We start from the raw sequence: 14,479 nt of genomic DNA on the forward strand, positions 1-14,479 counted from the left end.
ATAAATATAGTACCAATAATTTTATTCATTGACAGAGAGTCTTCTTGTTGCCTGATAAAATATAGTAGAGACATCTCTCTCTTTCTCTCCCTCTCTCGCCTAAAACCAAGAGCTCAAATTGATAACAAAATTTGACATATAGAACTCAATGTTTTCAAAGGCGAGGTGTATAGGCAAGGCGTTTTTAGTAGCGCTATGTGAGGGGTAAGCCTTTTGAACATTAATTTATTTTAATAAGAAAAATTTATGAATAATATAATACAATTAAATTGTACAACTAATTCTTATTGAACCATAACAATCTTTTAAATATAATCAAATATAAGTACTAATTGTCATTCAAAACATAATAATCAATCCCAAAACATAAAATGTTTATTCAACATAAAAACAAAGACATAATTCACTCATCCCACTCCTCAACACGAATATAAAAATAAAATGACTTACTTGCAGTTGAAGGATTAAGAGAATTCTTGAAATTGATGGAGATTATCTGGTAAGGATAGAAATTAGGTCTGTACTATGCAATATATATATATATATATATATATATATATATATATAGTACCAATAATTTTGTTCATTGACAGAGAGTCTTCTTGTTGAAAGGGCAAGAAAGATATTAAGTACACTTGCCTTAAGTTAAGGTAAGGAAAAAAAAAAAAGAAACTTGCGTGTTTTCAAAACACTGCAAAAAAAACAAAAAAAAATAGGTTTTTAACTTAAGTGAAACGACATCCTTTCCACTTTAAGTTGTTTTTAAAAACACTGCAATCGAAACGACGTCGTTTCATTATAATAAACCTTCGAAAAAAAAAAAAAAACACACACGCGAGTCGTCTTCCTCGCGAAGTCGTCTTCCTCGCAGAGCCAATTTGCAGACTCCCAAAATTTCTTCCGCTTCAGAAGTGTCCAGATCTGCACGCCTTGCTCCGCCTGGCCACTCCTTGAAAGCCCAGCTCTCCTTCTGTTTTTCTCATCAACACGAGCCGAGGCCCAAGTCTAACACGAGCCGTCTTCCAGCCCTCCCCGCGACCTCTCATCTTCTTCAATCCTCATCTCGCCACCCCAAAATCTGAGCCACCATCATCATCTCGTCCCTGACCTTGGAAATTCCAAAATGGCGTTTTCTTTCTGGGTCAGACCAGCCCAGGCCGCCTAGGCGGCCGCCTAGCGCCTAGTCCCCGCCTAGGCCGATTTTTCGAACACTGCCTGATCATCAGACACCTCCTTAGAAAATAATATATTCTTTCATCATCATCTAGTCCCTGACCTTGGACATTCCAAATGGCGCTTTCTTTCTGGGTCAGACCCTCCCAGGCCGCCTAGGCCGCCTAGCGCCTAGTCCCCGCCTAGGCAGATTTTTCCAACACTGCCCGATCATCAGAAACCTCCGCAGAAAATAGTATATTCTTATAGCTTCCTGATGCTAATTCCTCATAGGAAATCATGCCCGCCCACCCGAAAGCCATTGTTCGTGAATAATTTCTGCATTCATTTCCTCGCACTAGTCTAGGGAAGAAACCATGTGGTGCATTTCTTTCTTGAAAGAGAGAAGCAATTAAAACACTTGAAATAAGCAAACTGACGTTGATCCCAATCTATTTCAGTCAGTTTCTGCCAGTGCCAACCAAGCAGGCAATTCTCTCAAGGAAAAAAAACATGCGTTCGTGGCAGAATCAGTTACAGTGAGCAATAACTTGCCAATGTCATCAGAGGGATGCAGAGCTTAAAAATATTGTTAGATACCCTGCATTGCATGCATGGCCCTTATACTAGGCCGACTGCCGTTAAACGCAGACCTAAGCACGCAGACTTTGCTGTTTGTGGACTGAACTGCCCCTCCACAACTAAATTGACCAACTTGAAACGACAGGACCAAAGTGTTTAAAGTGGAAAGTGTGAGGGTTTAAGCACACGCTACCATTCGTCTTCCCGAGCCACCACCATCACCTGCGCCTTCACCTCTCTCGCTCTCTCATGGCTACCGCTGCTTCAGCTAAGCGAGTCGGCACTCATAATGGCAGCTTCCACTGCTACGAAGCCCTCGGCTGCAAGGTCTACAAGTTAGTTAAGTAGCATCCTAGTTCCTTTAGGTTCTGGTTGATAGATTGCTTCGAGTCACTATGATATATTGGTATCTTAATTTAGTGTTTTAAAAAGCTTTCCCCTTTGTGTGTTCTGTACACTACACACAAATGCATGAATTTGCTTTTGTAATTTTTCTGACCATGTGGTATTTGTGAATTGTGGCACTGTCATGTGTGCTGGGGGTCTTATTCAAACTATTTGGGCTGCCTGTATTAGCCTAGGCACTGGAGCAGATCAAGTTAATCTGTATTAGCAAAGCAGATGTGCTTTTAAGTGCTCAATCAATTGTTTTGTTGTGGTTTGTCGTTAGCAAAGAGAAATGTGTGAGGGAGAAGCGAGATATATGAAATCATGCTAAGCCTTCCATTTCTGCACAATATTTTCGTAGAAAACAGTAGGAAATAACTTGCTGCTGTGGGGGCAAAGGCAATGGCTCCCATTCTGCTACGAGAAAGCAATGCTTGAAGCTTCTTCAGTGCCTGCCTGCGCTGCTGTGTTTGCGCCTCACTGGCTCACTTTTGCGTTTGGGTTGGATGGTTTTACATATAAAAACTAGTCCTGCTTTGCACTTGGCGTTTAATTTAATTCAACTTCAGTTCTTGAGATGCACTAATCTCAACCATTCAATCAATATCCCCACTTGACTTCACTGTAATAGATGGCTTGGATTTGCACACTAATTGTAGTAATAGCAGAGGACTTCAAAACATTTAAATAGTACGGTGAGTAGTTCTAGTGCATTGTTGAGTAATAAAAGGATTTATAACATGTTTGCATTTATATACTGAGTTTCGGTATCAATATCGATTGGTAAAAGTAGTTGAATTGTAAAACACCTGGTGCAATCATATCGAAAACTAAGTAGTTGAATTGTAAATTCCAGAAGTGCAGGGTCCGAAGTGAAAATGTCAATACCCAACGCTTGTTGGCTAGGACTGTTTGCTTTAAAGAATCAATGAATTGCTGAGTAGAAGGAGATGGCATGCACAATCTCTGTGCACCCATCTTCATTCTTAGAGCATTAAGTTCAGGCCTAAAGAGCAGAAACCGGCCGTCTTCCGTCCTGTTCTCCTTAAGACCTTCATATAAGCCCTGATCATGGCACACCATATATTAAGAACATGTCACAGAAAAGCTAGCTAGCTAGAAACACAGCTGGATGCAACAACATACACCAATGCTGCTACTGATACATAAAAATTTAATTATTAGGTTGTGGCTCATTGTGGTTCAAACTAATTAACCTGTCCATAGTTCAAGACTCCAGCAGATGGGTTGAGCTCAATGTTTCCATAGGGAGTGAAATTTCCTTGTGAAAAGTCATCTCCTTTGGCTTTGGAACATTTCATGGTGTACATGTAATCAGTTGGAATTACCCCAAATTTGAGGTCATCCCAGTTGACATCAGCATACTCTTCTCCTGCATCATGGCTATAAATTTTCATGGAGAAAGAAAGAATTAATATCCAAGACACAAAATTTAAAAAGGTCCTATAAAAGTGGTCTAGATTTAATTAACAACTAGTGAATTGCCTTTGGATAGATTTAGAAGTTGTTTGCAAATTAGCAGAAGGCATGGCTCCAAATCTTAGCCTGGAAATCAATGTTGAAAATCGTCTCGACACCCTGCTCCAAGCCTGCAACAATATAAAATGAACACTCATCATTCTTGTCATGGATTCTATTCTAGCAATATTGGTGTTTGCATTCAGTCACTTAGTAGTTCTAACTTCTAATTATATGTAGTCTTAAGGCCTCTTAGCTTTAAGTTCTTCGAATAAGCCATGATCACGGCACCACCACAAAGTTGGATACACAAAAAATAAGAAATGTGACAGAACAAGCTATACTTAATTATTAAATTGTTGCTGCTTAGTGCTAATTAACCTGTCCATAATTCAAAACTCCAGCAGATGGGCTGAGCTCAATGTTTCCATAGGGAGTTAGATGGCCTTGTGAAAACTCATCTCAAGTTCATCCCAGTTCACATCAGCATACTTTTCATGATCTGCATCATGACTGCACATTTTCATAGAGAAAGAAAGAATTAATATCAAACAAATAAGAGATAATTAACACTAAGAACCAGTAAATTACCTTTGGATAGAATCAGAAGTTGTTTGCAAACCAGGAGAAGGCATAGCTGCAAACTTTAGTCTGGAAATCAATGCAGAACAACGTCTGAAACTAGACAAATGATGTTTGTATTAATAATTTTCTGATCTTCTTGGTAGTTGGTATCAATAATTATAGGCTTAATTATGTACGGGTGCTTTCCAACTTATCTCATATTACCACCTGTATTTGCAAACGGCTCAAAGTACCCCCCAACGTTTAAAAAACCGTCTCACATTACTCTTTCCGTAAGTTTTTTTGAAGTTCCATTACGAATGTTACTGTTCATCCCCCAAAATTCCAGAACAGCAGCCCCATCCCCTTTGTTACTGTTCATCGCTTATTTACCCTCCAAAACTCAGAAATTTCTCATAACCAACACAACTAGCAGCAAGAACAACTCGAGAGGTTGAAAAACCATACCTGGATCGAAGCAAATGGTGCACGGAATCGCCCGAACGAGCGATGGATATTTTGGGTAAAAATCGGCCAATTTCTTGCTTTTTTCGGCGATCCAGACGGCGGTTGGTAGCGGATGAGATGTGAGGGTGGTAGATGACAACGTGCTGGTTCTTTTGATACCCATGTCGTCGCTTGGGGTGGCCGGAGGAGGAGATGGCAGCCCAAAAACTGGTCGGATGAACAGTAACAAAGGGGATGGGTTCTGTTTGGAATTTTGGGGATGAACAGAACGTTCAACGGAACTTCAAAAACTGACAAAAAGGGTAACATGAGATGGTTTTTTAAACGTTGGGGTACTTTGAGCCGTTTGCAAACATAGGTGGTAATCTGAGATAAGTTGGAAAGCACATGAGGCATGTACATAATTAAGCCATAATTAATGTAGTGCCCTAGGAATCTCATGTGAGCAAGTTGATATCACAATGATCAAGATATAAATTGTAGCTGACACCCTCTGTTACTCATTTTAATAAATAGTTTTTATAATTGTTTGACCAATCAATGTACCCCTAAAATATTTATATAAAAAAAAGAAATTGGAAGAAGAAGAAGAAGAAATCAAATATATATATAATATAATATCATTATGCTACAAAAGAAAAGGAAACAGAAATATAGAAATTAATAATTAAATGTAGATTCAGAAAAAAAAAAGAACAAACATTGTGACATAGAGAGTGAGAGATTGTATGATACGTACGTGTACTAATTGGAGACTGCCGACAGAAAAAATAGAATAGGAGCGCGGCTATACTTGGTTTTTTGAATTTTTTTTTATAAAAATAGTATAGCCGTCCGGCTATACTTATTTAGCACCTGTATATTTATAAATAGTATCGCCGTGCGGCTACACTCGGGTTTTTTCTAAGTTTTTTTTTTCAAAATTAGTATAGCCGCCCGGCTATACTAATTTTGACATGTGGGCACGTGGGCCAGGCGGGTATTTTTAATATATTTAGACATAGAATAGCCGATCGGCTATACTCGGTTTCTCTGAATTTATAAGGCTATGCTTATTTTGACACGTAGACACCTAAAGGCAAAGCGGCTCTCTCTCTCTCTCTATATGTATATATATAAATAATATAGCCGTGCGGCGATACGCGGTTTTTTCTGAGTTGTTTTTAAAAAATAGTATAGCCGCGCGGCGAGACTCCATTTTTTTTCTAATTTAAAAAAAAAAAAAAATTTACAGCCGTGGGGCCTGTTCGGGATTTTGGTATATTCTATTCCATCAATGCAATGAGGCGGAGGAGAAGCTAGTAGATCTCCATGGTCCATCCCTTCTTGTCCTCCAGTCGACCTGTTTGGATTCTGGTGAGTTTCATATAGTTTCTGAGATAATGCTCTTTTTCCTGTTTTGTATTCAACCCTGCAATGGCTTGACATCCCAAAATTAATAACGATACAAATTATAAATATTAGAAGCGAGGAAAAAAGCCAATAATTTTTTTTTTTAATGCACTGCACCTTTTGACTTGATAAGTTACAGCACCAATGACAACCACGGCAGTTCCTGTGCAGAAAGATTCATCAGCTTCAAGCAAATCCTCCACTGGGATTACGCGTTCCTCTACCAGTTCGAAAAAAAACAAAAAAAAACATACATGTTCTAAAAGTCTGCTATGAAATTTTGGTTTAAGGCTTGTTATGACTGAAGAGTACTTAAAATAACCTGGTAACCAAAATCAAGGGCAATGTCGATGATGCTTTTACGAGTAATTCCAGGAAGAACAGTTCCATATATTGCTGGAGTTGAAGTAACATTGCCCTACAACAAATAAACAGTTCCCTGTAAACTTTGCATTTAAGACACGGTTGATTATGTTAACCTGAAAAGCAAATAAAGAAAGTTCTGATCTCTGCAGATCCTGATATAGTCTGTAGTTTGCACAACTGTGCATTGTAATTTAACTAGGCAAGATTAGAACCCAATTATTCCTTCTCTTGCTCTTTACCACATGAACTAATTAACACCTCTTTCATGCTTGATCTGTTCGTAATACGATATCAACGCGTGCACATGCGGCACGTGTGGAGATAGATATACTAGCTTGATCTATTCATTTATAAACTGACTGGTCATACCTTGACAATGAAATATTACATGCTGTAATCTCCTCAATTTTTTTTCCAGTTACAGAATCCAGGCGTAAGACATCAGAGAACCCTTTGGCCCTGTCTTTTGTGCTAGGTAAACCTACAAACAAAACCAAAAAGTTCACAACTCCACACAATCAACTTCTACAGTAACCAATTCAAATTGATCAATTTTGATATAATTGCAACTGCAGCCTCATTTTGTGTTAAATATCCTCAGCAAGCTTCAGGGGAACACACAGAAGTAAGAAGAAGCAACAAATTTGTGTGATTTGTTATCAGAAAAACTGAAAGATTTTTTCAGTTTTACTTACTGGTGATAGACTTGACACCTCCAGTTCCACCAGGAGTAGCTCTATGGAGTTTATCCTCAACATACAAGTTGAGGGCTGCTCTGCTCTATCACATACATACAACAACCACAAAACTAGACACCTTTCGTCATGAATATTGTGCGTGCAATTCAAACAAACAGAACAAATTAGCCCAACTTCATCATAATTTCTGGCACTGCTTTAATTAATGCTCTAGCTAGTTTAATCTCCTAAACTCACCTTGTGATAATTTCCAACCGGAGAAGCAAATATTAGGAATCTATACTCTGGGGCCAGCCCCATACCAAGAACAGATCCACTTCCCATGAGCAGCGGCCTAAGAGAAAGTGTTCCTTTCCCTAGAGGTGGTACCTGTACGTGTATAAGTCCAGGTGATCAAGAAACAGATCTTAGCATTTATAAACACCCGGTGCAATCATATCGAAAACCAAGTAGTCGAATTGTAAATCCCAGAAGTGCAGGGTCCGAAGTGAAAATGTCAATAGCCAACGCTTGTTGGCTAGGACCGTTTGCTTTATAGCATCAATGAATGGTTGAGTAGAAGGAGATGGCATGCACAATCTCTCTGCACCCATCTTCATTCTTAGAGCATTAAGTTCAGGCCTAAAGACCAGAAACTGGCCGTCTTCTGTCCTGTTCACCTTAAGACCTTCATACAAGCCCTGATCATGGCACACCATATATTAAGAACATGTCACAGAAAAGCTAGCTAGCTAGAAACACAGCTGGATGCAACAACATACGCCAATGCTGCAACTAATACATAAAAATATAATTAGTAGGTTGTGTGTGGCTCATTGTGGTTCAAACTAATTAAAACCATAAAGGGAGCTGCTAAGTGCTAATTAACTTGTCCATAGTTCAAGATTCCAGCAGATGGGTTGAGCTCAATGTTTCCGTAGGGAGTGAGATATCCTTGTGAAAAGTCATCTCCTTTGGCTTTGGAACATTTCATGGTGTGCATGTAATCAGTTGGAATTACCCCAAATTTGAGGTCATCCCAGTTGACATCAGGATACTCTTCCCCTGCATCATGGCTATACATTTTCATAGAGAAACAAGGAATTAATATCCAATACACAAAATTTAAAAAGGTCCAATAAAATGTGGTCTAGATTTAATTAATAATTAGTGAATTGCCTTTGGATAGATTTAGAAGTTGTTTGCAAATTAGCAGAAGGCATGGCTCCAAATCTTAGCCTGGAAATGAATGTTGAAAATCGTCTTGACACCCTGCTGCAAGCCTGCAACAATATAAAATGAACACTCATCATTCTTGTCATGGATTCTAGCGATATTGGTGTTTGACAGTTCTAACTTCTAATTCTAATTATATGTAGTGACTGAGACTCGGATATTAATGTTGAGAGTGTTATCTCATATCGGAAATAAAAGCCTTGCCTTAGTAGTTTAAAAGATCTTGGTTCTCTACCCATTGCCAATTGATTTTAGATTGAATATATCATCTTTCTTTCTATTCATGTGGCAAGTTCTGATTGGTTGAGGCAGATTCTCTGGGTCAATGGGCAGAGTTTTGCATGTTATTCATACAAAAACCAGTTTCTCTCTCTTTTTTTCCCAAAGTTTTGTTTTTTGTCAAAGAAATTTGGTTCAAGTATCAACTCCCCATAGAATTGTCCCAAAAAAAGAACTTCGGGAAAAAAAAGGGCAACAAGAAATCCATTTGTTCTCAATCCACATCAATGTCGAAATAAACTTTCTCTGAACAAGTAATGTTTAATAATGCACAAGATTAGTACTTGTGGATTCAATTATTTGCAAATAAGGGTGGAAATTAAAGTCAATATTATGACAAAAAAGAAAACAAGATTTAGTGCTTGCAGTAACAATTGAGCATCTTTGTGTGCAATAAAATTTGAAATCAAAGAACATCTTTGTGTGCATAGCTAGAGAAGAAGCTTCATTGGCAATGAGATATGGAGATGAAGAAGCTAGCTTGTTCAATCAATGAGCATGGTCCAGCCCATCTTGTCCTCAATCACACCTGTTTGAATCCCTTTAAGCACTACACGCAGTTTGTGGAACACAGTTTCTTCCCCTGTTCTGTATTCGATCCTGCATCAACATAATCCATTTTTAGCTATTAAATTCCAAGGATAAGATAGAAAATGCCCATGTATTTGTGGCCTGCTTCAAAGTGTTTTTTTTAAGGAAATCTTTTCCTCAGCAGTGTTTTTGTTAATTAAAAATTCAAGTACTTTGTCGATATGTTTCATTTGAACCATTTCGATGTACTAAAACACGTTTACTGGAAGTGCTTTTAAAAGAAGCATGTCGAAAATCACTCGGAAATGCTTGTTTTTATAACTCAGAAGCATTATCTAAAAACACTCTCAAACAAACTACTTTATTTTCGTCAAAGATAATTAAAAACGCCTTTGACAAAACCAAAAACATTCTCAAACACTTGTATCTACCTTTTATCTTGATGTGTTATACTAGCAACAGCAGTGACTTCCACTGCAGTTCCTGTACAGAAAACTTCATCGGCAGCCAACACATCCTCGAGCGGAACATCACGTTCCTCCACCTTAACCAATTTTAAAAAACATGCTTTTAGAGGTTGCTATGATAAATCACAATTATGGAATCGCTCTTCAAGCCAAGCAGTAATATAATGCTTTGGGGAAAACAAAGGGTGGTTACCAGGTAATTCAGATCACGAGCAATTTCTATGATGCTTTTTCTTGTGACCCCTGGAAGAACAGTTCCACTGGTACGTGGAGTTAAAATCACATTATCCTACAGCAGTGAAAAAAATTGTTCATCACATACTTGCTAGATAACTGTTGTTTTGTTATAGTCCCACATGATAGGTTGTGAGATTGTGAATGCAATTTTTAACCATCAAGAGCGTTCATTTGAATGATCTGATAATATAACATGTCATACTGATTAATAAGAAAACCATTCACTGTTTTGAAAACATTTTAACAACCCAGAAAGTTACTTGCACATGCAATATGAAACAAGATGAAAAAAAAAAAAAAAAAAAAACCAACAATAAACCCTAAAAAAGTGTCATCAATAATACCTTCACAAAGAAAATATTACATGTAGAAACCTCCTCAATATTTTTTCCAGTGGCTGCATCCAGAAACAGGACATCAGTGAACCCTTTGGCCCTAGCCTTCGTCACTACTTCAAAAATCTGTTGTGTATAGCAAATTGGATTTGAGGAGCAAAAACAAAAATTATTTAGATTAATCCAATAAGATCTAATCTTTAAAAAAAAAAGAAGAAGAGTTTTTTCCCATGTCCCAAATTCCAAGTCCTATCCATTTTCATTATGCAAGTTGCCTGTTTTACTTACAGGTGAATAGTTGGTAATGCTTTTGACGCCTCCAGTTCCTCCTGGTGTGGCCCTTCGAACCTCATTCTCTATGTACAAATTCATGGTGGAGCCACGCTATTGTTACATGGACAAAATAAATTGTCGTTTTAATTAGAAGACAACATTTCAATAAAAAAATCTAAGCAATACGAAGACAAAATTCAAAATATGAGAAAAACAAAATTGATATGAAACAAATTAGCAGAAAAACTAACATACATGAAGGAAATTACTATTGGTGCAACTCATCGGCGCATAATTGGAGGACTGCTGTAACTATTTTTGAAGAGTATGGACGAAAATGCAACTCGGGTATAACTTACGGACTATTGTTACAATTTAGCCTAATATGTAATGTGTGGATGAGTTATTTACTCTGATATGAAAAGTTCAGTTTAAAACCAATTGATGATAACTTACTTTGTGATAATTACCAACTGGAGTAGCAAATATTAGGAATGTGTATTCTGGTGCTGGCCCAAGACCAAGAACAGGGCCACTTCCAATGAGCAATGGCCTAATATACAATGCTCCTTTCCCTTCAGGTGGTACCTATGCATGCATATATTTCCAAGTGATAAAAAAAAGATTTCAGAATTCATAAATACCCCTGTGAAACAGTATTGACAATTATCCAAAAGTAAAGGGTCTAAAGTGAAAATGTGTATACCCAACGCTTGTTGGCAAGGACAGTTTGCTTTAAAGCATCGAGGAATTGGTGAGTAGATGGAGATGGCATACACAATCTCTCTGCACTCATCTTCATTCTTACAGCATTCTCTTCAGGCCGGAACAGCTGAACACGACCGTCTTTGGTCCTGATCGCTTTAAGACCTTCTAATACTCCCTAATGACACCACCATATTGGGATAAATACTTTTAACCCCTAGAACTACAAGCTTCAATACTTCGAACCTATTATTAAATTGCGACTAGTTAATGTATAACCTGTCCATAATTCAAGATTCCAGAAAATGGGCTGAGCTCAATTTTCCCGTAGGGAGCGAGGTGGCCTTGTGAAAAGTTATCCCCATTGGAACATTTCATAATGTACATGTAATCTGTTGGAATTACTGCAAATTCAAGTTCATCCCAGTTCATGGCATCACCATACTTTTCATCTGCTTCATGACTGCACTTAATTTCATCCATAAATAAAGATATGTATAAGAGATAAAATTAACACAGCTTAACACTGTTATATAATCATATAAATCACCTTCGAACAGCAGATTCAGAAATTGCTTGCAAAGCAGGGGAAGGAGGCATGGCTGCAAATTAATGTGGGATAAATTCTTACACAACTGCAACAAAGAAACTGATCACACATTGTTAGATTGTTAATTTTATTTATCTAATTTTGTCTACTGAATCAGAACTACAAAAATAATTAACTTAAAAGTAGATTCAGAAAAATGAACAAACACTTCTTAACAGAATATGCAGAGGAGAGAGAGAGAGAGAGAGAGTATGATACTTACGAACTGGAGAGGCTACAAACAAAGTGGCGTGCATACAGCAGAAGGATGCTATCGTTTATATGGAGTAACTGTAGTTGGTGAGTTCGAATTATGACTGGAAAAAATTGATCGGTAATCAAATATATTATTATTAAATATCATGACTAAATTCGCTATATTATAAACGATCTCAGTCAACCTCTCAATATCTTACGAAAACAATAACTCAACCACTAACAAAGAAAAGTCTTCGGAGAAAAAAGAAAAGAAAGGTTAGCAAAATAGAAAGCTACTAATGATTATAATGATTAAGACTAATAAATTCGGATTAAGAGCCGCACATTTCTTTTAAATAAAATGCTATCGCCCTTTTTTCAAAATAAAAAATTAAAAAAATCTCATTGGTATTTGGATACAGCAAATGCTATCAAGTACAATACCAACACACAATTAACACAAGTACAAAACAAAACAATTAAAACTTCTCCTCTTCTTTTGCCCTCTTTGAAACAAAGAAAAAAAACTAAATATAATCCAAATCGTACGGACATTATTATTTTGCGTCAATGGTTTTTGTTTTTGTAAAAGAAACTAATAAGGGTAATTTTTAATTGATTAGCTATTAACTTTGATTGGGTAGTGTAGGCAGTCCAAAAGCACTTTCAAAATCCGCCGGCTGCGAATCCTACCATTAAGATAAGTACTTTAAAAGTGAACGTGAAGAAGTTTATGCAAGAAAAGATCAAGGCACGCCTTCATTTTTCAACCCAAATGGCACCATTTCTTCAAATAAAATATATATATATATATATATATATAAAAGCAAACTAAATTGACGCTTAGGATTTTCTAACGTCAATTTTGAGGGCTCAACATTTTGAGTAAATTGGCTTTTGTAAATTTGCATTTGAGTATCTCAATTTTCAAATGGTTCCCGTGGTCCTTTAACTTTAGTTTTATTAAGACAAATGGTCCTACGGTCAATTTTGTTAACTTTTCTGTTAAGTACAGGGGTAAAATGATATTTTTGTATCAAAATTGATTAAAATATGAATAAAAAATTAAAATTAAACTCTCTCTCCCCTTCTATCCCGATTTCTACCCCCCAAAACTTTATTTTTTATTTTTTTGGTTTTTTATTTGATTTCCTTTTATTGTTATTTTAAAGATATGATTTTTTTAATTCATTTTTTTGGTTTTAATATAAAAATACCATTTTGCCCCTACATTTAACAAAAAAAGTTAACAAAATTGAAGGCATGACCATTTGTCCAAACGAAACTAAAGTTAAAGGACCACGAGAACCATTTTGGAAATTGAGGAACTCAAATACAAATCAGGTCAAAGTTCAGGGACTAATAAAACGATTAACCCTTAACTCTCTGGTAATCTACAATTACTAGGTAGAAATCAAATGCTAAACGACTCTTAGAGGAAAGGGAAAGCAAGTGTAGAATATATTTGCAATGAAGAGAACCAAAATCGATAAGATTCAATAACACAAGGACATAGTAAGATCCTGTAAGATGTGATATGGAAACTATGTAAAATGGCAAGCGATTAACAATTGCATTTCTTTTAATCCAAAATTAATTACTAGGTGGCCCGTTTCATACATGTTTTTCTGCTGCTTACCTCTGGTCTAGCTTTGTTCTTGCTTTGGTGCACTTGCTGGTCCTTATTAAATTTATGGCTAAATTGTAGCAATGGTCTCTGGACTAATACCAAAATTTACTTTTCGTCCCTTATGTTGCTAAATTGTTACGGTGGTACTTTAATTATGTGCTCCACTTTCAGAAGTCATCATTTCGGTCATCTCAGTCAACTTTTCCATTAAAAATGATGATGTGGCATGGACAAGTCCCACTTGGCATGGGCAAAAATGTCTTCTCACACAATTTTTTTTATTATAAATAAATCTCTTCTTTATTTTTTCGTTTAGAAATAAAGTTTCATTAAGAAACATAAAAGAAAGCTAAACAATAAATTAGTTTAACAAAAACAATAAAAAAGCCCAAAGAAAAGCCAACCAATGGCCAAACTATGCATAAAGCTCACTCAATGTAAAAAGCCCACTAACAACATGAAGCCCAACAAAGCTCAAAATTAGGCATGCTAAACGTCAAACCTTAGCCAAAAAGCAAACGAGTTGTCTGTAAAGATATTGTAGTTAGAATGAAAACATAGCTCTAGGTTGCTAGGAAAAGGAAGAACTGAAGCTAAGAAACTCTAGGATTGCTTTCTTCATTAAGAAGATATTGAAGTGTTTGGAGACTATAGTCTCAACTTATTTTTTCGCGCAAGTTTCTATTGTGGTTCTAGCTTTGTTCCTTCCATCAATCCAAGCGTTTGAACTTCCTTGTATTGAATATTTCTATTTGATCCTTGTGATATGAAAGCCTTGTTTAATACCCCAATTCAAATATGTTCACCTCCATTTGATTGTTAAAGGAACTCTAGTGAACATTGAATAGCATATGAACTTGTGATTGATTCAGACCATTTTGAATTACAATGTTTATGCCTTCTTTTGAATGAGTTAGGACATTTGGCCAGTT

General features: G+C 36.7%; 1 protein-coding gene and 1 pseudogene across 3 annotated transcripts; both read right to left on the bottom strand.

The window, feature by feature from the left end:
- Positions 1 to 5,930: 5,930 nt before the first annotated feature.
- Positions 5,931 to 8,151, bottom strand: LOC148916132 (branched-chain-amino-acid aminotransferase 2, chloroplastic-like; annotated as a pseudogene).
- Positions 8,152 to 8,840: 689 nt separating this feature from the next.
- LOC103334948 (putative branched-chain-amino-acid aminotransferase 7) lies at positions 8,841 to 12,001 on the bottom strand. Of its 3 annotated transcripts, XR_016128201.1 has the most exons (11): positions 11,943 to 11,997; positions 11,681 to 11,779; positions 11,410 to 11,593; positions 11,132 to 11,308; positions 10,882 to 11,013; positions 10,441 to 10,536; positions 10,162 to 10,278; positions 9,774 to 9,869; positions 9,545 to 9,657; positions 8,997 to 9,182; positions 8,841 to 8,961 (listed from the first exon to the last, which is right to left on the bottom strand). XR_016128201.1 is itself a non-coding variant. In XM_089055311.1 (10 exons), exons 2-10 carry the CDS (start codon positions 11,728 to 11,730, stop codon positions 9,068 to 9,070), a joined length of 1,080 nt encoding a protein of 359 aa, XP_088911437.1. In that variant the 5' UTR covers positions 11,731 to 11,765; positions 11,943 to 12,001; the 3' UTR covers positions 8,841 to 9,067. The 3 variants fall into 3 exon arrangements, 2 of the variants coding, with proteins under 2 accessions (XP_088911437.1, XP_088911436.1); XM_089055311.1 differs by having other exon boundaries at positions 8,841 to 9,182; positions 11,681 to 11,765; positions 11,943 to 12,001; XM_089055310.1 differs by having other exon boundaries at positions 8,841 to 9,182.
- Between the last annotated feature and the right edge of the window lie 2,478 nt (positions 12,002 to 14,479).

The sequence above is a fragment of the Prunus mume genome, linkage group LG6 (assembly GCF_029339155.1).
Source record: "Prunus mume cultivar Tortuosa linkage group LG6, ASM2933915v1, whole genome shotgun sequence".
NCBI lineage: Eukaryota > Viridiplantae > Streptophyta > Magnoliopsida > Rosales > Rosaceae > Prunus > Prunus mume.

Excerpts from the sequence above, each read along its gene's own strand:
- LOC103334948 (XM_089055311.1), bottom strand. The coding sequence starts at position 11,730 with ATGCCTCCTTCCCCTGCTTTGCAAGCAATTTCTGAATCTGCTGTTCGA. Across the intron at positions 10,537-10,881 it reads CAGTTGGTAATTATCACAAA|CGTGGCTCCACCATGAATTT; the intron begins GTAAGTTATCAT and ends ATGTAACAATAG. Across the intron at positions 9,658-9,773 it reads CTCGTGATCTGAATTACCTG|GTGGAGGAACGTGATGTTCC; the intron begins GTAACCACCCTT and ends AAATTGGTTAAG.